Source organism: Arachis ipaensis, chromosome B8, assembly GCF_059453495.1.
Source record: "Arachis ipaensis isolate K30076 ecotype BB chromosome B8, ASM5945349v1, whole genome shotgun sequence".
Lineage (NCBI taxonomy): Eukaryota > Viridiplantae > Streptophyta > Magnoliopsida > Fabales > Fabaceae > Arachis > Arachis ipaensis.
In genome coordinates this window covers 135,997,664-136,020,360 of record NC_142443.1, presented here as the reverse complement: position 1 = coordinate 136,020,360, position 22,697 = coordinate 135,997,664, and the positions used below count along the sequence as shown (strand labels likewise).

At 24.9% G+C, this 22,697-nt stretch overlaps 1 protein-coding gene across 1 annotated transcript; it reads right to left on the bottom strand.

Annotated features, from left to right (window-relative positions):
- Positions 1 to 5,242: 5,242 nt before the first annotated feature.
- LOC107611662 (F-box/kelch-repeat protein At3g23880-like) lies at positions 5,243 to 6,756 on the bottom strand. Its single transcript, XM_016313565.3, has one exon. The coding sequence runs from the start codon at positions 6,617 to 6,619 to the stop codon at positions 5,345 to 5,347; it is 1,275 nt and encodes a 424-aa protein (XP_016169051.1). The 5' UTR covers positions 6,620 to 6,756; the 3' UTR covers positions 5,243 to 5,344.
- Between the last annotated feature and the right edge of the window lie 15,941 nt (positions 6,757 to 22,697).

Here is a 22,697-nt window from a genome sequence, read left to right as displayed (position 1 = left end):
CGTAAATCTCATTTTGTTGAAATCTGAATCTCCAAGAAGAATGAGAAGTAGAAGGAGGAGAGTGCTGTAGATGCGTTGGCAAAGTGTGCATGGTTGATGTTGTTTGCTTCCTTTCCAGGGAAGACAACCTCTTGTCTCCCTCTCAAGCTCTCAAAGCTTCTCTTTCTGTTATTCTTACTCAACCTTTCTCTCTGCTTCTGCTTGAAATGTTAGACCTCATATTTTTCTTCAATTTTCTGAATCTGAAATTTTAACTCATAGTAGATAAAGTAAATTTAGATTTTAATTACTGAGACTTGCTTACTGGAAGCAATTAATCTAATTCTCCAAGGAGCACAGATTATAGCAGCAACAAGAAAGAGTGGGGTGGGGGGAAGGAAACGCGTTTTGGGGGTTGGGGGAGGGGGAGCCGAAAGGAAACGTGAAGGGGGAGGGGAGGGAGAGGGAAAAGGGGAAATGAAGAGGGGGAAGGGGGGGAGGGGGACGGCACCGGCTAAGCTTGGAGGGGGACCCCGCCGGCGCTGCTTCTTCCTCTGTGACTGTCTCTGCTTCTTCTTCTGCTTGAGCCTCTGCTTCTTCTTCTGTTACTGCTTCTGCTTTTATTTTTGTGACTGCTTCAGTTTCTGATTTTGATTTATTTTTTGATTTTATTGTTGTTGTGTGTTGATTTGGTTGTTGAATTAAATTTCTGATTGTTTGATTTGTTGAAATGTTATCTTTCTGGAATTGTTGTTGTTGAAGCCCTATTGTTGTTGTTAAAAAAGAATAACAAAAAAATTTCTGAAGAGAGGAGGAAGAAAAAAAAAAGGAGAAAAAGAAGAAGAGGACATTATGGTAAATGTGTATTTTTTTTACGGTAAACATTATTGAAGATCTAATTACAAATTTTAATTTACTTTAGGGACCCAATTACAAACTTTTAAATTATAGGGACCAATTTGTAATTTTACTGAAAGTGTAGGGACTAACTGTGTAATTTAACCCAAAAACAAATGAGCCATTGATATTGCTAAGACTATTCACCGTTCAATTTACATGATTTTATTTTCAGCATAGATGATATTGCTAAGACTATTCACCGTGCAATCTGCTTCATTGATTTTTTGAGATGATGTAGTTGTTGTGCTACTAATATTCTCATTTTTAATTATTATATTATTTGTGCTACTAATATTCTCATTTTTAATTATTATATTATTTGTGATATGCTATTGTTTCAGAAATTGCACATGAGACTAGTCAGAAAAAGCAAGAAGCCCCTATTGAGGCCAATCAAGTGGCACCCTCAGCTGAATTGGTTAGATAAACATCTTTTGGATAAAACATTGAACATGATGTATTTTATTTGGTAAATTTTATGATGTAAAAAAAAATATTCTTTTATATGTGTATGTTTGTATTGTCAAAAGGATAGTGTGACAAGTGTTTAGAAAGAGAATAATTGAAGAGACAAGATTTGACATGTTACAAGTAAAATGTAGTATATTTTATCTTATGTAACATGTAAATAATGTATTGATTAAATAGGCTAATTATATTTATGTTAATTAATTATTAAAGATAATATTAGATCTTGTATGATTTTTTTATTTTTAGATTTTTTGAATGTACACTCTTTCTCTCCAAAAATATTAACTTTACACACAAAAATTTATTAATATTTATTTATTTTAATATATACTTTTTTTCTTTTTTGATGACTTAGATATATTCAGTTTTACAAATATAAAAATATACATATTTTAACCAACCAAAAAACATATAACTTTACGTATTTACGTACATTTAAATTAACGGTAATATTTATATATATCTAATTTAAATATTATATCAATGTATCTGTCAATATTACTCTGGATACATATAGATATTTATAAAAAAATATTATTCAAACACCACATATTTTTGACATCTTATAAAAATAGTTTGTTATTAATTATTTATATATTTAAATTTTTTTAATTAATAAAAAAATTATATTTAATTATTTAAAAAATATTGATGTCAAAATAGCATTTGTAATACTGCCATTTTTATGGTACAGAAAGAGAGAATATATATTTTGGGAGAGTTGATTTTTTTTAAGAATGAAAATTGCAATAAGAAATTTTGCTTTTTGTTATAAAGGAAAATTAAAAATAAATTTAATTTTAAAATAGTGTTAGTATAAAATAATTTTATATTTATATTTAATGACGTAACACTTCATTAACAAAAATAATTACTTTTTATAGACAGTGTTTATTGTCATCCAAAAGACCAAATATAATTATACGACTGTATAAAACACATTTTATACTGTCAATATATCAAAATTAAATTCACTAAAAATATGTGCACCCAAAATTTGTATAACACCATACATTTTTTTTTGGTGACTCATAACACTAGAGATATAGAAAAACATTGTAAACACCAAGAAAAATATAAGAAAATATAGTTATTTTTCGGTGTTATGTAGATCATATCTTGTTATTTTGTTTGCATTAAAATATCTATTTACATTTGTTTATAAAAAATAATTAAAAGAAAATTTCAAATACTAAAAAAGAAAAATCTTTTAATAATTAATATTTCAAAAAAAAATTATCTAAAAAAAATTAAATACTTCAAGTTATTATTGAAATATTTTAGATGCAATCTATTATTTATAATTAAATTATTAATTTTTTACAATGAATAAACTATGTTATTGAGTGAATATTTAATATTTATTATTTTATTAAACGAAAAAAGTATGTTGAAGAAAGATGATAATTTTTTTAATATATATTATATATTCATTAATTTAATTTAAAATAAATATTAATAAATTTTTGTGTGTAAAAATTAATTTTTCAGATGATATTTATTATGTAAATAAAAATAATTAATTGAATTTTTTTTCAAGGTAACATAAGTGGGAAGAAAAATTATTAACTTAGATGAAAAATTAATTAAAAAAAAATACACTATATTTTACTTGCAATATGTCAAATCTTGTCTCTTCAATTACTCTCTTTTCAAATACTTGTCACACTACCCTTTTAACAACATAAACATACACATGTAAAAGAATCTTTCTTTTTACATCATAGAATTCACTATTTTATTTTTATATTCCAAAAATCAGAGGTGTATTATTCTCTATTCTCTATGACAAGATTGTGTAATAACCAAAACTACTAAGAGCAAATTGAAAGAAATTCATGGACAGAGTATGAAAATGACTATAAGATTCACAAATAATATATATGGCATTGTTTACAGCAATGTATGATGAAAAAGTACCTCATGTAGCTGAGAATTTAAGAGTTCCACTTAACATATACTTCAATATGCCATGCATGTAAGTCTTGCCTGACACATAGATTGATCCTGCACTTAGTCATATTCTTTTAATGAATGATTTGCTATTTGTTATATCTTTATTCTATGACTTAGTGTTCTGGTCTGATAATCACTTGGTACAAAATTATTAGCATATCTTCATAATGATATATATGCAATGGAGGGGAGAAGAGAATTGATATAGATTACACATTAACAATCACATTTTTTGGGTATATATAGATTGATGATCATATTAGTTAAAAGAATAGATTCATGGACCGAATCAGATAATATTCATACATGATGAAAATTTATATTTGGTTATATAGTATCTATCTATCAATTAATATGCAATTTATTTTAAATAGTGTTTAAGTGTCTTTCTTTTTACATGAAAAATAAAGTATAAGAAGCCAATATTTTTTATTTTATTTCAGCCAATCTTTTTTTTTCTTTTAAAATAACTTTTTTTCTCTTATTTCTATATCTGAATGTGGTACAGGAAGAAGAGATGAATGAGAATTAAAAAAAAATAAGAGAAAAGGTAAATTGTCAAACATTGATAGGAATTATATATAAAAAATTGTGATATATGTTGGTGCTATGTTGCATGAAAATAAATATGTATGTTAAAATTTTAATTGAAAATTGGATGTATGAATATTGTGCGTACCTAAGTATCAACTCTAGTAACCAATAGGATTTTATATTCAAAAATCATGACACGTATCAAGAGGGGACCATCGGACAGGCCAAAGAAAAAGGAACCGTTCAACCACCACATGCAACCATAGAGAACTGGAAAGACCCAAAAGTCAATTTGGGATTTGAGAAGCAGAAGAAGAAATCAAGAACAGGTACGGAAAGTGATTTGTGAATTTCATTTACATTTATTTACATCGAACAAACCATTAAAATCAATTGAAAACAACTATGATCAATAATGGTCAATAACACATGTATTGAACGGGAATATGTTGAATAAAATAAAAGTAACACTGCACAATAAAACATGTATTGACAAACTGGATCTGCTTGGATATGTTGAATAAAAGCAAAAAAATTGAAAACATCAATTTTTAGCAAAACGTGCATTAAAAATATGGACAGAATAAAATTAAAAAAATAAAAAATATCAAAAAATAAAAGGTTTAAAAAAATCAAGAATAAAGGAGGGGATGCCACATCAGCAGTCAAATCAACGGATTTTAAGATTTAACTTATGATTGTGATGATTATGATTTAATTTGAATTACCACCTTACTCCATATAGAAAACTAGGGATGAAAACATAAATTAAAAGACATGTTGTAAACTATAAAAGAGACGTTAAAAACATATTTCTATCTTTAAACTTCCATATATTTATAGTCCAAGCTTTAATGAAAACAAGTGCAATCTTGTCTTCTTTTTTTATTATTTTTATACAGCAACCCAGAATTTAACAATAACATAAGCACTTACAACTTGAAATGCAGTATTTGAACAGATCATGATCAGCATTCACCTCTATTTAATGAGTATTGTTACCGCATCGGATTCGAATCAATAGCCTCTGTATAATGTTTCAAAACCTCATGATACTTTTGCACCTTAAAGATTTCATTTCTTACATGTCATTGTTACCCATAAATAAATAATCATTAATTATTTTAACAAAGAGACCTTTTTCTAAATAGTCTTGTCATAAATTTTTTTTATACACTGCTTATAATGAGTTTAAAAAGAATGGGGGTGGGGGTAAAATCTAAAAAAAGCTGATTGTTACATCAACAAGAAATATTCCTTCAAACTTTTTTTTTTAAATTCGGCTTCTTTGTCTTAATCCGATTACAATTTTTCATCAGTGCACAAATTAAAGTGCCAAAAGAATTATCTGACAAGAACAGGAAGAAGAACAAACAAATTATCTTAAAGAAATAAATTGCAATTGAAAAATAAACATAGTACTAAGATAAATAAATTCGATAACATTAAAAACCAAGTTGGTAGTGTTAGAAAGACTTCATCAAAAGAAGGCGCAAATAGGCTTTTAAGAGTCAATAAGCTTGGATTTGGGTTTGATGAAGCGCAGCATTTTGGATGAGTTGCTTTGAAGACCATTTGGTGAAACTAAACTTTCATGGTGGATACAAGCTATCCTGTACCCGATACATAGATGAAAAGGATGGTTCCTCGTGTTGAAGCCGTCAATCTTAGGAAATTCTACGCTCCCATTTTTTAAGTTACATGAAATTATGCCGAAAAATGGATAAAATGCCAAAAGAACATCACTTTCCGATATGTAAAGAGGTTGTAAACAACGATCTAAATTTGAATAAGTGAATTTTGGATGGACCGAAATCACTGCCAATTTAGTCCAAGATTGAGCATCTCCGTATTCCTTCATCTGCCACACAATCCACTGGCGTGTTCTCCTATCCTGGTAACAAAAAGAAAGGCAGTTTCTCAAGACACATAAGTGAGTGCACCCCCTTGGAAAATTATGATCTAAATCTATTTCACTATCAGGCAGAGGAAAATGACCATAACTCTCTTTATCCAAATCAAAATAAAGAACCACATGTTTAACACTCCAATTAAGAGTGCATAATCTGCTACTACGAAAAAATTCCCCTTTCCTATTAATAGCAAAACGAGGGTGGTCACTTGGGAAACCACATAGAGCTAATGGGATATCATCAATTTTTCTCCACGACGAAGTTGGCCCAAATGTATAAATTCTGGTACTAAACTCAAAATCAGATGGCCCTTGCTTCCATGTAGTTGCAAAAATTTTGTAACTGTCACTGAGATAATCATAACCAAAGCCACAAAAGCGGACTTCACCGCTGATTTCCGGAGGTTCGAATGTGAATCCGGTACAGGGGTTCCACAAGATGGCATGCATGTAATGGTAGGCATCTTCATCAGCCAAGCATAACAATCCATTGCAAGAACCAATGATTTCGTAGGAGCGTTGTTCCCTGAAGTAATCGACTTGAGTAGGCTCGGAAGCATTGTCCAAGATTGAGTGTACGGAGAGAAGACTGATACTGCCGCAACTGAGGCCATTTCTGTAGGCAATAGTCAAAGTTGGATCAAGTAAGCATGAACGACGAAGGTGGTTGAAGGTGAAGTCGGGGGCGGAGATTAGGTTTCTCCATGAAGTGCAAACGCTCCTTAAGGAAGCAAGCGTCCTTGCGGGAAGCCTCAGCAAGATTTCCATTATTGTCTCTTCCGGAAGGTCTGTTAAGAGCTGCGTTCTTGCCGTGGGACAACTGACCAGTTCCAGGCGTCTCGGTGCTTTCCTCTCCGCAATCCGCATATCGTCAGCCCAAGCTGCTCACTTTGAATTTGAGTTTATGTTGCAACTTGCTACATCGATCAATCTATTCTATGCTATTTATATGTAGGTTTTCAGGTTTCATCATTACTTCATTAGCATCTCCATGGGCCCTTTTAATTGGCAGGCTTTTCAATTCAATGAAATCCAAATTGCTAATCCATATTGATCAAAATCTGAAAATCACATAAATCAACCGATTTTGGTTGTCTAGAGTTAGATCACTAATCACTAATTTGTTTTAAATAGAACTCTACTAGATTGCCTTGAATTTCTAACAAACTGTATAAATTGGACGGGATATTAGATATAGTTTTGTTTTACAATTGCATAAATTAAGATTATAAAACTTTTCTAAATCGATCAATTAAATATAAACAGCAAAGTAGTTTGATACCGTGGTGCACGTGATAATAAACCCTAAATATAATAACTAGAAGAAAAAAAAAACTAAAATAACTATTATATTATTAAAATATTGTTTTAGGGTTTTGTTACCGTGTAGAAAGGAGATTCTTTCAACATATTTAAAAACCACGTGTCGATCAATGACACAAGTAATAGAACTAATATATCAATATATGAGATCAGTATGGGATCCATAAAGTTAGAATTCTGCAATCAATAGGCCCCACATGTTTTTTACTTTATGTTTAATAATATTTGTTAAATACTTAAATTTATTAGTAACTACAATTAAAAAAAGAATTTATATATGCATAAAAATAAAAAAGACTTTTAAAAAAGTTATAAAGTTTTAAATAAATTCCACTACTAATAAAGAGCTACAAATAGAAATTAATAATTTTTTTATCCCTGCTAATAATAACGAAATGTAAGTTCTTTAAAATAATTATATTCTACATAAACGATATATTTATTTATCAAATTCTTAATATATATATATATATATATACTAAAAAATTTATTTTAGAAAAATAAGAATATACAAAAAATAAAAATATTTTTATTATTATATTTTATAAAAAAAATATATAGCTTTTTAATTAAGGCTGATAATATATACTCTATTTGCAGGTATATAACCTTACCTAATTTGATCGAGTAGAGTTGTCTATCTAATTTGCTGCAAATATGATAAGTGCGGGTAGAATTTGCTTGTGGATAGGATCGAATACGGGTTCAGAATATATCATATCTTATTCTACCAACATTCTTAATATATTATATAATAGATATTTAAAATTTAAAAATTATATATGTAGTGAATAAATATTAAAACCACAACTTTTTTCTTGTAAAAATTCAAGATAATTACTAAGTTAATAATTTAAATTATTAATTTAATATATTTGTTATTTAAAGAGTAATATTGTAAAAATTTAGAATTAGAAGAAGAGTGATGAGACATTTATCTTTATTTGTGTTATTTTAATTTTATTAAGAATTTGATGAACATGTTCTTTGTAATTTTATTTTAGATTTTTTAATTTTATTATTTTTAATTTTAATTTAAACTTAATTTTTTATTTTCTATTTTATAAATATGTATGAAATATGAAATGATTGAATTTTATATTTGTTTAAAATTTTTTTTCTACAGGCAGGGTTAGATAAGATAGGATTGAAAACTTTAAGATGCGAATGAGTAAGGTTAAAGTTGAGTTTTTAAAAAGTTTTCAACTTATGGACAGGTTTAGGGTAGAGTTTGGATAGGATTAGAGTAGAGTCTAAATCCTATAGTCCAATTAATAATTTAAATTATTAACTTAGTGATTATTTTGAGTTTTTACAAGAAAAAAATTATGGCTTTAATATTTATTCACTATATATATAATTTATAATTTTAAATATATGTTATATAATATATTAAAAATGTTGGTAGAATAGAATAGGGTATACTCTGAACTCGCATTCGACCATATCCACAAGTAAATTCTACTCGCGTTCTACCCTATCCGTAACAAATCAGATAGACAACTCTAGCCGATTAAATTGGGTAAAGTTATGTACCCGCAAATAGAGTACATATTATCAGCCTTAATTAAAATGTTATATATTTTTATTTATAAAATATGAAAATAAGTATATTTTTATTTCTTGTATATTTTTATTTCTCTAAATTAAAATGTTTAGTATATATATATATATATATATATATATTAAGAATTTAATAATAAGTATATTATTTATGTAGAATATAATTCTTTTAAAAAAACTTATATTTTGTTATTATTAGCAGGGATAGAAAAATTATTAATTATTATTTGTAGCTTTTTATTAGCAATAAATAAAATAGTTGAATTTATTTAAAATTTTGTAAATTTTCTAAAAGGTTTTTTGTATTTTTATGCATATATAAATTCTCTTTTTAATTGTAGGTACTAATAAATTTAAGTATTTAACAAACATTACTAGACATAAAGTAAAAAAATATGTGGGTCTCGTACTGATGCTGCTGCTCTATTATGCATTGGTATGTTATTTCCATTATCTATGTCATTGTTCGACACGTGATTTCTACATGTGTTGAAAGAATTTCTCTTCTACACAATAGCAAAACCCTTTTTTTAAGAAAAAACTTAACTTGATTCCTTTTGTAAGTAACAACTTCCTTTGCAAAGCTCAAGGTGTGAAATTTGCTATCAAAGTACTCTGGCTGAAGCTGCGCTTGCCAAAGCAGTATGAATGATTCATGTGTATGTGAAACAAACATTTTTATGTTAACTAATTGAAAAACAGGTCCCTACTTGTAAAACAAATATTTTTTTGTCAACTAATAATTGATTATTAGTAATATTAGAGAAGAGATCATGAACCTAAATTTTACAGTGGTTTTCCATTAGCCAGTGTACTAACGAGTTCAATTGCATCTTTCTGGTGTGTCCTTGATATGATGAACTTGGATGTAGCTGCTCGATTGCCGTTTAGAAGTACAAAGAAAAAAGCAGATATAATAAGTGATGTATTCATTCTAATTTTGTGCTATTGCTGAAAATTTTCAATTGTTCTCTCTTATTTTTTGTGTGGTTCTTCTCCCTCTGTTTTAAACTTTTATGTGTATTCAATTTACATGATTTTATTTCTAGTATAGATGATATTACTTAAGTTGTTTATCATTCAATTTGCGCTATTGATCCTTGAAGATGATGTAGTTGTTGTGCTATTAATAATCTCATTTTTAATTATTATTTTATTTGTGCTATGTTATTGTTTCAGAAATTGCATGAGGCGAATCAGAAAAAGCAATAAGCCTCGAGTGAGGCCAATCAAGTGACACCCTCAACTGAATTGGTTAGGTAAACATCTTTTAGATAAAACATTGAACATGATGTATTTTGTTTTTATATTTCAAATGTCAGAAGTGTGTTATTCTCTATTTTCTATGACAAGAGATTGTGTAGTAACAAAAGCTACTAAGAACAAATTGAAAGAAATTCAATGACAGAGTATGAAAATGACTATAAGATTAACAAATAATATATATGGCATTGTTTACAGCAATGTATAATGAAAAAATATCTCACGTTATTTTAATGTATGGAATTATGCAGGGTATACTCATGTAGCTGAGAATTTAAGAGTTTCATTTAACATATTCTTCAATATGCCATGCACGTAAGTCTTCCTGGCACACAAATTGTTTCTGCACTCACATATTCTTTTAATGAATGATTTGCCATTTGTTATATTTTTATTCTGTGATTTAGTGTTTTAATCTGATAATCACTTAGTACACAATTATTAGCATAATTTTATGATGATATATATACAATGAATGAGAGAAGAAAATTGATATAAATTACACACTAAAAATCACATTTTTTGAATATGTATAGATTGATGATCATATCAGTTAAATAATAGATTAATGGACCGAACTAGATAATATTCATGCATGACAAAAATTTATATATTTGGATATATAGTATTTATTTATCAATTAATATGGATATATTTTAAATGGAATTTTAAGTGTCTTTCTTTTTAATTACATGAAAAATCTACTTAATATACTAAAATTGGATTTTTCCCCGGCTAATAAAGGTGACGTGGCGATCCCTTGTGAGTCCGTTTTCCCTCCAAAATGCATGAAATTTTCCATCTATTCTAAATTATTTTATAAAAATTATCTTTATTATAATTATATTATAATTAATATTTAATAAATAATATATAATTATACCAATTTAGGAACATATCTTCATTATTATTACATCAAGTCAATATTTAATACACTGTTAAACTACTTTTTAATTATCAATTAAAAATATTTTTAATCATTTTAATAATAATAATAATAATAATAATAATAATAATAATAATAATAATAATAATAATAATAATAATAATAATAATAATAATAATAATAATAATAATCTACTTAATATACTAAAATTAGGTTTTCCCCCAATTAATAAAGGTGACGTGGCGATCCATCGTGTGTCCGTTTTTCCTCCAAAATACATGAAATTTTTCATCTGTTTTAAATTATTCTATAAAAAATATCTTTATTATAATTATATTATATTTAATATTTAATGAATAATATATAATTATACCAATTTAGGAACATATCTTCATTATTATTATATCAAGTCAATATTGAATGCACTATTAAACTACTTTTCAATTATCAATTAAAAATATTTTTAATCATAATAATAATAATAATAATAATAATAATAATAATAATAATAATAATAATAATAATAATAAATGATAATGATATGATAATGGCACCGGTCGTAGTAATCATGATAAGAATATTTGATTCTAATCATAAAATGATCAAATCTTATAATATTAATAACGTATGTTAATTTTAAATATTTTTAGTTATTTTAATTATATTAATTATAAAAATATTGATATAATTTTAATTCTTATTTATTATTCAATAATAATAATAATAATAATAATAATAATAATAATAATAATAAATTATAATAATAACATTGAAATTATCACGTGGGTAAAGTAACATCTTAAAATTATAATAATTTATCACTGGTAGTCGAAAAAATTATAATAGAGTTACGTAAAATTATTTTTAGCATTAGCATATAATAATTCTACAAGTTATTTTTTTATTACTTTAACCCGTTATAATTCTATCTTCTTATGATATTTATTTCAAACATTTTTAGTTATTATACCGTCCATGATATAATATATCTCTACCCCTTTCTATTTCAATATGTGTATATTAGGTATAATATTCTTATTTATTGTCCGAGATTTCTCTAATTATGATTGAAGATAATGATTCTAATTATGATATGATAAACTTATATAATTTTAACAAAATTAATATATGATGCAAAATTACTGTATATAATAAAAAATTATCTTAATAATAAATAATTTACATATTTATTTTTGTTTTACTAAAGTCTATATATAGTATTTTTCTGTGGTACATGAATCTAAATTTGAGAGTCAACTCATAATTTTATATTTTTTTTACTACTTCATAGAATAAAAATGTATTCTTCGTTTTTTATTGAAGTTGATCCTTTTAAGGTACAATTTATAATTTTTTATAATATTTTTCATATACTCATTCTATTATATTATTCTTTTGATAATGTATTAATTGTGGTTGCTCTAAGTTATTCTTATCGTCTAATGTTCCAGTTCGATTGTCTTTTGCCACAATTATTTACAATGCATCACATCCATGAAATACCTCATCGAGTTGTCTTCACTGATTCGGGTTCCAACTACATGGATGTAAGCGTTCAAAGAAGGGGCAATAATCTCTACTTTACCGGAAGGATGGTTGGATCTACTCACCTATTATGACCAACCTAATGGAACGTGGTTAAAGTTAGCTTTCTTGGGAGGAGCTCGATTTTTGATTGAGGAATTGTTTCCACGGAACTTTATGGGGCAAGTTCAAGTTCCATCCCCTCCATGTTTTTTACGTCTTCCCGAGAATCTTTGAAGTGGAGTACATAATGAGATTGAATTCCCTCAATTTAAGTTCAATTTTGCTAAATTCGTGACAAACTCGGATATGTAATTTCAACGATTGGTAATATATTTAAATTTTCTTATTTTAAACTTTTCGTTATTAGAATAATTTTATAACATATTGTGATTTTTTTTCAGAAATTACCGGCTTTCTTCTGCATGCAATGCAATGCCATTGAGGGGAATAAGGGTTAGTTTGGTTTCTCGGTGTGGCAATTCTATACCTTGCCACATTGCATGGATAGCGGATGATGAAGCTTATTTAACACGATGATGGTTTGAATTTGCACGAATTCTAAATGTTCAAACTTACAATGTTGTTTCAATTGGTTGTCGTTACGAGAATGACTCTGTTCTATACGTGACTAAGGACTAGAATAGAATCAATATTGTTTAAGTATTTTGGTTTTAATATTAGTATTTGATTAAATTAGTATTATAAAATTTTAAATTATTATCTCAAATTATATATTATGAGTATTTTTCGTGGATGTGCTATTTTTAAATATTTTAATAAAATGAAGTACTGTAAGATATATTTAAGTTTATTTTTATCCTTTATTTCTTTAGTTGTATTTTCATTAAATTCGAAAAACATCTCTACCTAAACATATAGTAAATCGTTGACCTAAACACAATTTTTTTGCTGAAAAAAAATAGATTTTATCTAAAAAAAATAATGAAACATACATCTTCTGATAATATATACAAAGTGTAATACAATGAAAGTAAATATTATGTCATAATAATATCTTTAATTACATTATAATTAGCTCATAAATAATGTATGATTATATTATTTTGGAAAAATATTCTCATTATAGTTATATCAAATTAATATTTAATATATTATTAAACTAATTATCAATTAATGTATTATCATTTAACTGAATTAATCTATAAAGGATAAATTTTAATTTTGAATATATATTCTTTCTGTATTAATATACGTGCGCATATCACTTCCATATTTATTTTTTAGATCACTCAATTTTCATTAAGTGTAATAAAAACCAAAAAAACTAATAAATAATTACTTGATTTTTTTGTTATTTCTATATATAAACTTTATTTTTTTTATAATACAGTTTATATCCATTTATTTTTATTTTTTATATAAAAATTATATTATATATATTTATATATTACTTTTTTTAACTCATTCTTATAAATATTGGTATATAATTAATATAGAGAACATATATATCGAATAAATATCTTTATTGAATTAATTATAACAACTGATACAAGATAATAATATAGAAATAACTTAATTATAGCAAGAATTTTCATTAAAATAATTGACTAATAATTTGAATATAATTAATATAGTTAAATTGATATAATCGATGTGATTGAAAATATATGGCCATTATAGCAATTATATCAATTTCAAGCATAATTAACGTGACTTCATAATAATAATTCACGTGACTAATAACCTATTATGCAATAATAATAATAATAATAATAATAATAATAATAATAATAATAATAATAATAATAGTAGTAGTAGTAGTTTCGACTTCATATAATTGATATATGCCAATATAATTCTAATCAGTATATAATAATAATAATATTATATGGACATAAGATTAATTAGTTATCTAATTAAATTTAGATTATGGAGTTTTATTTCTCAATCAAATTTTTAATCATTATTGATTTTATTTTTTATATTTACAGTAAATTTTGACGATAAAAAGAAAAAAATAGTTTTGATTGTTTCCTATTTTATTTATTTACAGTCATAATCAAAATTGATATAATTATAGTAAGTCTCTATAATTATAGCAATATAAACCTGCTTCATATATAGTAATAATATTATACATATTTATATATCTCTTGTTTTATTTCTTTTCTCAAAATTTTGTAATATAATTAATGTGGACAATATAATCTACTATATATACTTAGCAGGTGTCTCTATTTATATAAACTTTTTTTAATAGTAGCAAGTATCTCCATTAAAAATTCATATCCTTTGCAATTAGTCAATCTATCTACTTAATATACTAAAATTGGGTTTTCCCCCAACTAATGAAGGTGACGTATCGATCTCTCATGACTCCGTTTTTCCTCCAAAATGAACTTTTATATTCTCTATTCTAAATTATTTTATAAAAAATATATTTATTATAATTATATTATAATTAATATTTAATGAATAATACATAATTATACTAATTTAGGAACATATCTTTATTTTTAGAAAGTACTATTTTCATATAATTAAAGCACTCTTCTCTCTTCTAAAATTATTTTTAAAAAAATATCTTTATTATAATTATATTACAATTAACATTTAATGAATAATGCATGATTATACTAATTTAGGAAAATATCTTTATTTTTAGAAAGTACTATTAATGTAATGAAAGCACTATTCTCTCTTCTAAAATTATTTTTAGAAAAATATCTTTATTATAATTATATTACAATTAGCATTTAATGAATAATGCATGATTATACCAATTTAGAAAAATATCTTTATTATAATTATATAAAATAATCTACTTAATATTCTAAAATTGGATTTTCCCCCAACTAATGAAAGTAAGGTGTCAATTTCTCATGAATTTATTTTCTTTTCAAAATAAAGGCACTATTCTCTCTTCTAAATTTATTTTAAAAAATATCTTTATTAGAATTATATTACAATTAGCATTTAATGAATAATACATAATTATACTGATTTAAAAAATATCATAATTATATAAAAAGTTAAACATAAATTTATAATTCTAATTGCTATAAATATGATACTAACGTTGATAGGGGTAAATTGATATTGCAATAATTAATTTCTATAATTATTTTTGTACTACTAAAGGCTATATATAGTGTTTCTTTGTGGTTAGTGAGTCTAAATATAAGAATCAAAGCATTTTTTTTCTAATCTGTTATTCTTTTTTGATTGGGCAATTGTTTCTAAGGAGTTTTGTAGGTCAAGTTCAAGTCACATCCCATATTTAATTGTCCAAAAATATTCGAAGTGGAGTATATAATGAGATCGAATTTTCTCAATTTAAGTTCAATTTTGAAAAATTTGTGCCAACCTTGAAGATGCAATTCAAAGATTGGTACTATATTTAAATTTTTTTTCTCTTAAGCTTTTTGTATTATAAATAATTTTATAACATATTGTATTTTTTTCAGAAACTACCGGTCTTTTAGTGCATTAATGCAATGCCATTGAAGAGAATAAAAGTCAATTTAATTTGACAATTTTAACAAGAAGATAGTCTGAATTTGTACCGATTCTAAGTTTTCGATCTTATGATGTTATTTCGGTTGGTTGTTACGAGAATGACTCTAATCTATACGTATCTAAGAATTAGAATAGATTAAATATTATTTAAATAATTTAGTTCTAATATTGGTAGTTGATTAAATTAGTTTTAGAGAAATTTAAATTGTTGTCTCCATTTATATATTATGACTATTCTTTATGGATATGTTATTTTTAAACTTTTTAATATGATTTTTTTAAAGTTTGTTTTCTTTTTTGATATATGTATCACCTTTTTTTTGTATTTCAGAATAGTAATGCAATTATTAAGAGAAATGTAATTCATCAATAAATTAGAATGATTAAAAGTTTAATTAAGATTAACTAACATCTGTTTTGGACACAAGATTGATTAATTAAGATTAAGGCGCAAAAAAGGAAAAAGAGTCACAATACGTGGTTTTTCTTTCTTGCTAATATATAAAAATACGTGAAAGAAAAAAAATTAAAATATCACCATTTAAAAAAAATTGTTAATCATACATATGAAAAAGAATTGAGAAACATGCATGGATATAAAAAATAAAAAATTATTACTTGATTGTAAAATAAAAAATAATCATAAATATATATAAAAAATTAATCATAACAAACAAATAATTAGCATATGTGACTTAAAATTTTATATGTACAATTAATATATATATATATATAAACAAATATTTAGAATTATTTAACAAAATTAATATATATGTATAGATAAATAAAAAAATTATTATAATTTATAAAAAGTACACATACGATGATATTAATAATAAAGAATAAAAAAATTATTGAATGATTGTAGACTCAAAAAAATTAATTATGATAAAAAAAATTAATTAATATGTACGATTTAAATATATTTACATACAATTTATATATATAAACTACATAAAGAAGTATTTAGAATGATTTAAAACAATAAATATATTCTAAAAATAAAAAAATTATTAACTAAACAATCGATATATATACATATAAATAAATATAGAAATTAGTATGATTTATGAATATTATTACGCATATGATGGTATTAATGGAATAATAAAATCAATATAATTATTGTAGGCTAAAATAATTATTTATAATAAAAAAATAAAAAAATAATTAATATATGTGACTTAATATATATATACTTAAATAAGGAAGATTTAAAATGATTTAAATAAAATAAATAAATATATCCTACGAATAAAAAAACCATTGACTAATCGATTAATATATACTGGTAGTATAAATAAAAAACCATTAAATAAAAAAGAAATAATATGTTTTCAATTTTAGGAATAAAACGTAAATAATTATAATATAATAATTTGTTTAATTATTAATATTTATAATAATTATTTTAAATCATAAATTTAGGGGAAAAAAAGTAGATTAACAAAAACGATTAATAACTATATTAGAGTTGATACACATAACACTAGATTAAGAAAAAATAAATGCAATTACTACAATTTAAATTAATTTTAATAAAATAATTTAAAATTATAATTTCAAACTTATCAAGTACATAGTACGAATTATTGAACAATTTATTATCATGTACATGGTACGGATTATTAAACAATTTCTCATGTATTTTTTTTTCCAAAATAAAAATACTATTTTTACTTATAATTATTATTCTTTATCAACTCTTTCATTTAAACACTAATATTATTTATTAATTTTTTTTATTTTTATTCCTCACATTTATTAAAAATTCCTTTTCAATAATTTAGGTATTAATTGTTGTTATTTAATTAACTTATTTTAGGTATTTACTTATTAAAATTTTAAGTATTAATTATACCTCAATTACGGTATTAAGACTTTGAACATAATTTCAATTTAATTTTGGACAATATCAAAAACAAATATATATATATATATATATATGATATTTTAGGTATTAATTATTATTATTATTTATTAACTTATTTTAGGTTTTTAATTATTAAAATATTAGATATTAATTATATTCTGTTTACCATGTTAAGCTTTTAGACATAATTCTAATTTAATTTTAGACAATGTAAGAAGTAAATATATATATAATATTAAATTAGAAGAGTAGATTTTAATTTTACATAAAATAATATAATAGATATAGAGTATAAATAAATTTACTTGACAAATATAATTATTCATAGTGTGATATTTTATTACGATAACATATCTTTGTGCATTGACTCCCTATATATATATATATATATATATAGGGAGTTTCTTTGATCTAACATTGCAGTGAAAGAATAACAAGCAAAAAAAAAAAAATATGGGAACATTATAAACATGATTACTGCTAATCTTTTTTTTCTTTAGTTTTTAAATATATTATTTATTTTATTCATTTAGAGTAATAACTAAATTTATTATAACTATAGTAAAATTATCTTTAAACTATTAGTATTATTAGTAAATTTTAAAAATTATTGACATATTATTAGTATATATAATAAGCAGTAAATTTTCTTTCATGTTTATTATTTAAAAAATTTATAATTTTCACATAGTCTTTATTCTATTTTTTTTCATACCTAATGATTATTGACTACGATCCTATTAATAGTATCACCTATAGTAGATTATACGAAGAGAAAGTATGAAAAATAAAGACAAGAATTATAAGGCTATAAAAGTTCCATTCAAGTTTGATAAGAGTAAGACGGTTTACATAGAAATAGTTCTAATAGATGATAAGATTCATTGATTCATTTACTAAATTTTTTCAAGTAATGCTATGTTCAATTTATAAATAGAGTTTAATTTTGATGCACTGACAGTGTAAAGCATTTTACATAGTCGTGCAATCACATCCGTTCTTTTGGATGACCATTCACGCAGTCAATGTAAAATGTATTTATTTTTATTGATGTGTCATTACGTAATTGGATACACGTGTAAAACTACTTTACACTGTCAGTACATCAAAATTAAATTCTTATAAATATTTGTAGTTCATATTTTAAGTTAGTTTTATAAGTACACCATTTCACAAGTCAAAGACAATTCTTTTTAATAGCTTTGTAAATGCTAATAGCTTTTATATTTAATTTATTTTGCAATACGATAAAATTCATTGTTCAATCAAGTCAAAGACAATTCTTTTTAATAGCTTTGTAAATGCTAATAGCTTTTATATTTAATTTATTTTGCAATACGATAAAATTCATTGTTCAATCAAGAATTATTTGACAAAAATATTTGAGAATGAATTGGTAGAAAGGAAAATCTATGTCTTCTCAAATTTTGAGATCGAGAAATCAAGCGGAATATATCTTCTGACTGTACACACGTGAAAAATATCTTTTAAGATGGAGTCAGGTATAGTACATTTGGTCGATGATCGTAAAATTCTGGATAATTATTTTAATTTGCTTGCTCATGCTGATATATTGAAACAAACAAAAGAACGATTCTACTTATTTGGTACGTAATTAATTTATATTAACCCACACAAAATTATTTTTCTTTTGATTTTAAGTTTTGCCAAAAAATTGTATAATAGCATCATTTTATCGATAACAAAAATTTTAACAGTTTATTTATGAAAATATTTGAAATTATATTGTGACTTTTTTTAAAGGTATATCCTTTTATTAATATACTATTGTTAGTTTTATCGTTTAATATAAAATAAATCAGTAAATTCTTTTTATTTTATACACGTTTGAAGTTATAATTTCTTATATTATTCACTCATTTGTCCTTAATTTGGTACTTTTAATTCATTTTTTTGTTTAATTAGATGTTATTAGATTCTTGACTAGAAAAGAAAAACTCATATCATGGTCAAAAATAGAGAGAAGTGACCAGTACATTGTGATTGATCTTCATGATTTGCAGTATGTAAAATTTTAATATGAATATTTCTTTAGATTATAATTATGTGTTGTGGTGCAAAATTTTTTTCTTTATATATTACTACTTACTCCCTTAATTTTCGCTTTCATTCAAAAATGAGAAAAAAATAAGATATACACTATGAGATCAATTTACAATCTAATTACTTGATCATCTATGTGATCACTAAGCAACCAAATACATAATTTATTCTCTAATTTATAAAATTTAACAAAGACATTGGTAAACATATTGATTTCGCATTTATTTATATATTTTATTTATTTATGTTATATTTGTAATTATATTATATCTATTTTTATCAATATATTTTTTTTAAATATCGTTAGTGTTAACACATTGTGTATTAAATAAATTAAATGATAGAAACACGTAACTATTTTCTTTTTCAGTCAAGATTAAGTAAAATACTGTAATTTAGACTTACAATATCAACATATTAATAGTAAAATAAAGAAAAAAATGTAATATACATCAAAAAAAAGAAAATTTAAATCATAATTTAAATATTTTAAACGGGGTAATTTCATTTAGAGAATTCATAATTCAAACATAATTTTTATACACTTAATAGCTACATTCGAGTTAATACATTTAATACTATATTTAAAAAAATACAAAGAATGCACATCATATTATTTATTTATTAATTAAATTATTATAATTCAAATTAATTTTAATAGAATAATTTAAAATTATAATTTCAGTTTTATCACGTGCATGGCACGGGTTATTACACTTGTAAAGTATAAGAAGCCAATGTTGTGTTAGAAGTCAGTACATTTTGTAATTTGTAGTTATTAATTAGTCATTATTAGTATTTTTAATGATGTGAGATTACATCTAATAGTGTAAGATTACACACTCTTTTCTTGATAGTTAAATGCTGATTAGATTTTAATAAAAGTGTTGGCCATAAAATTTTCTCTTTATTTTATTTCAGCCAATCTTTTTCCTTTTTCTTTTAAAATAATTTTTTTCCTTATTTCTATATATGAATGTGGTACATGAAGATGAGATAAATGGGAATAAAAAATAAATGAGAGAAAAAGAAAATCGCAAAACATTGATAGGAATTGTATATTAAAAATTGTTTCTTACTGGATGAATTCTTTTATTATATACAAATGATTTTTAAGGAGATTTATAGTGACAAATAAATCATTCGGGTCATTGTATACTTTTAGGATCTTTGAACACATACTTTATATTAAATATATTTAAGTACAAATCATATATTAAAGTGATTTCTTTTGGAAGCCATGGCTCGACCGTGTGATCTTTTTTTTATAAGATTTGATGCTACTATAATTTGGGTAAAGGTTGTATGTTATGGAAATTAAATTATATTGCGGTCTCAACAATCATAATACTTTGTTAGAGCTTCATCCTGTGATTTTTGACTCATAATAGAGACCGGTGTAAAATTAGAAAATGACTGCTTGGATAATCACATCTAGATGTGTTTCTAACTTATATATAATTTGAAGTTAACTTAATTACTTTTGGTATGAGGTATATTGGTGTAAAACTGAAAGGGAAGATGAAAAATAAATGAATGATGTTTTCATATTAGAATATTCAATTCATTATCATGCATAAGTTTGTGCTTTAAACTGCAAAAATTTAGGAATCATATATGGTTAATGACTTTTCGTATTTTTTTTAAGAGTATTTTTTTTCTTGGTTGAAAAACTCTTTTCCTTGTCTCTCCCACCTTTAGTAAACATAGGCTTGAAAAAAGATTTGGGTTTAGAGTCTCTTCGATGATACTTGGTAAGTGATTTAGCCACCACAATGGCTTCATCGATATCCTTAACATTCCTTCTTTGTAGTTCTTGCTTTATCCAAAGTCAGAGTCCATCAATGAAGAAGAACAATGTATCCTCTGATGCTAAGTTGGGGATTTGAAGCGTGAGAGTAGTGAATTCCTTTACGTAGTCGCTAATCGTACTCTTGTGACTTCAACTCCCTCAACTTCTTCCTTACTTCATAGACCACATTTTCAGGGAAGAATTATCTTTTCAACTCCCTTTTAAAATCTTCCAATGTGCCTATGTTGCAAGTACCATTTTCTATATCTATGCATTTTTTTCTCCACAAAAAAGTAGCATTATCAGAAAGGTAGAGAGCTGCAGTGCGTGCTTTTATTGCTTCTTCGATCACCCCTTGGTTTTCGAAGTATCTCTCCATTTGTCATAGGAAGTTCTCCACCTCTCGAACGTCCCTCGCGCCCTTGAGCTCCTTTGACTTGGGGAGATCAATCTTTGTCGTCTCCTTTATAATGGTTGGTCGAGATTTTGCCTCCTTGAATCAAACTCGAACTTCCTCGAATAGCTTCAAGAAATTATCAAATTTCTCTTCGATTTTGAGTATGCTTTTTTTAAAAACATCTAGTTCTTTCAATATGTGAGTCTTGAGGGTCACCTTGTCGTGTTCTATCTTTTGGAAGCGCTCATCCATAGAGGATAGAACATTCTCCAACATCGAAACTCTCACTTCTAAGAAGAAGTTAGAGTTTTTATCTCTAGACTCACTTAAAGAGCGCACCTTCTTGCTTTCCCATTGAGAATGAATAGTATCCCTTCCCCTTTGAAACTCAACATGCTCCATGGTTATACTAAAAGTCATACCCACAAATCACTTGTACTCCCTCTCAAACCTTGCTCTGATACCAAATTGTCACGACTTTGGACACACTTTAACGCTACAGTGCCGGCACTCAAACTTACTCAACCTCTTGAGTTAAGATCAAGTCAGCTTAACTCTCAATATTTAGCAAGAAAGCTAAGAACACAAGAAAACACAAAAAAAAAAAAACTTTGATGGAAAAAAACTTTATTACTCAAGTGTTTGTTACAAATGACTCACTCACCCAAACTCTAACTCTCACTCCTATTTATAGCTATCCATATCCTCAATGGATAGTTAGAATTAAATCTAATCAACGATTCAGATTGATCATCTAAAACCTTCACTGTAAAAATT

Excerpts from the sequence above, each read along its gene's own strand:
- LOC107611662 (XM_016313565.3), bottom strand. The coding sequence starts at position 6,619 with ATGCGGATTGCGGAGAGGAAAGCACCGAGACGCCTGGAACTGGTCAGT.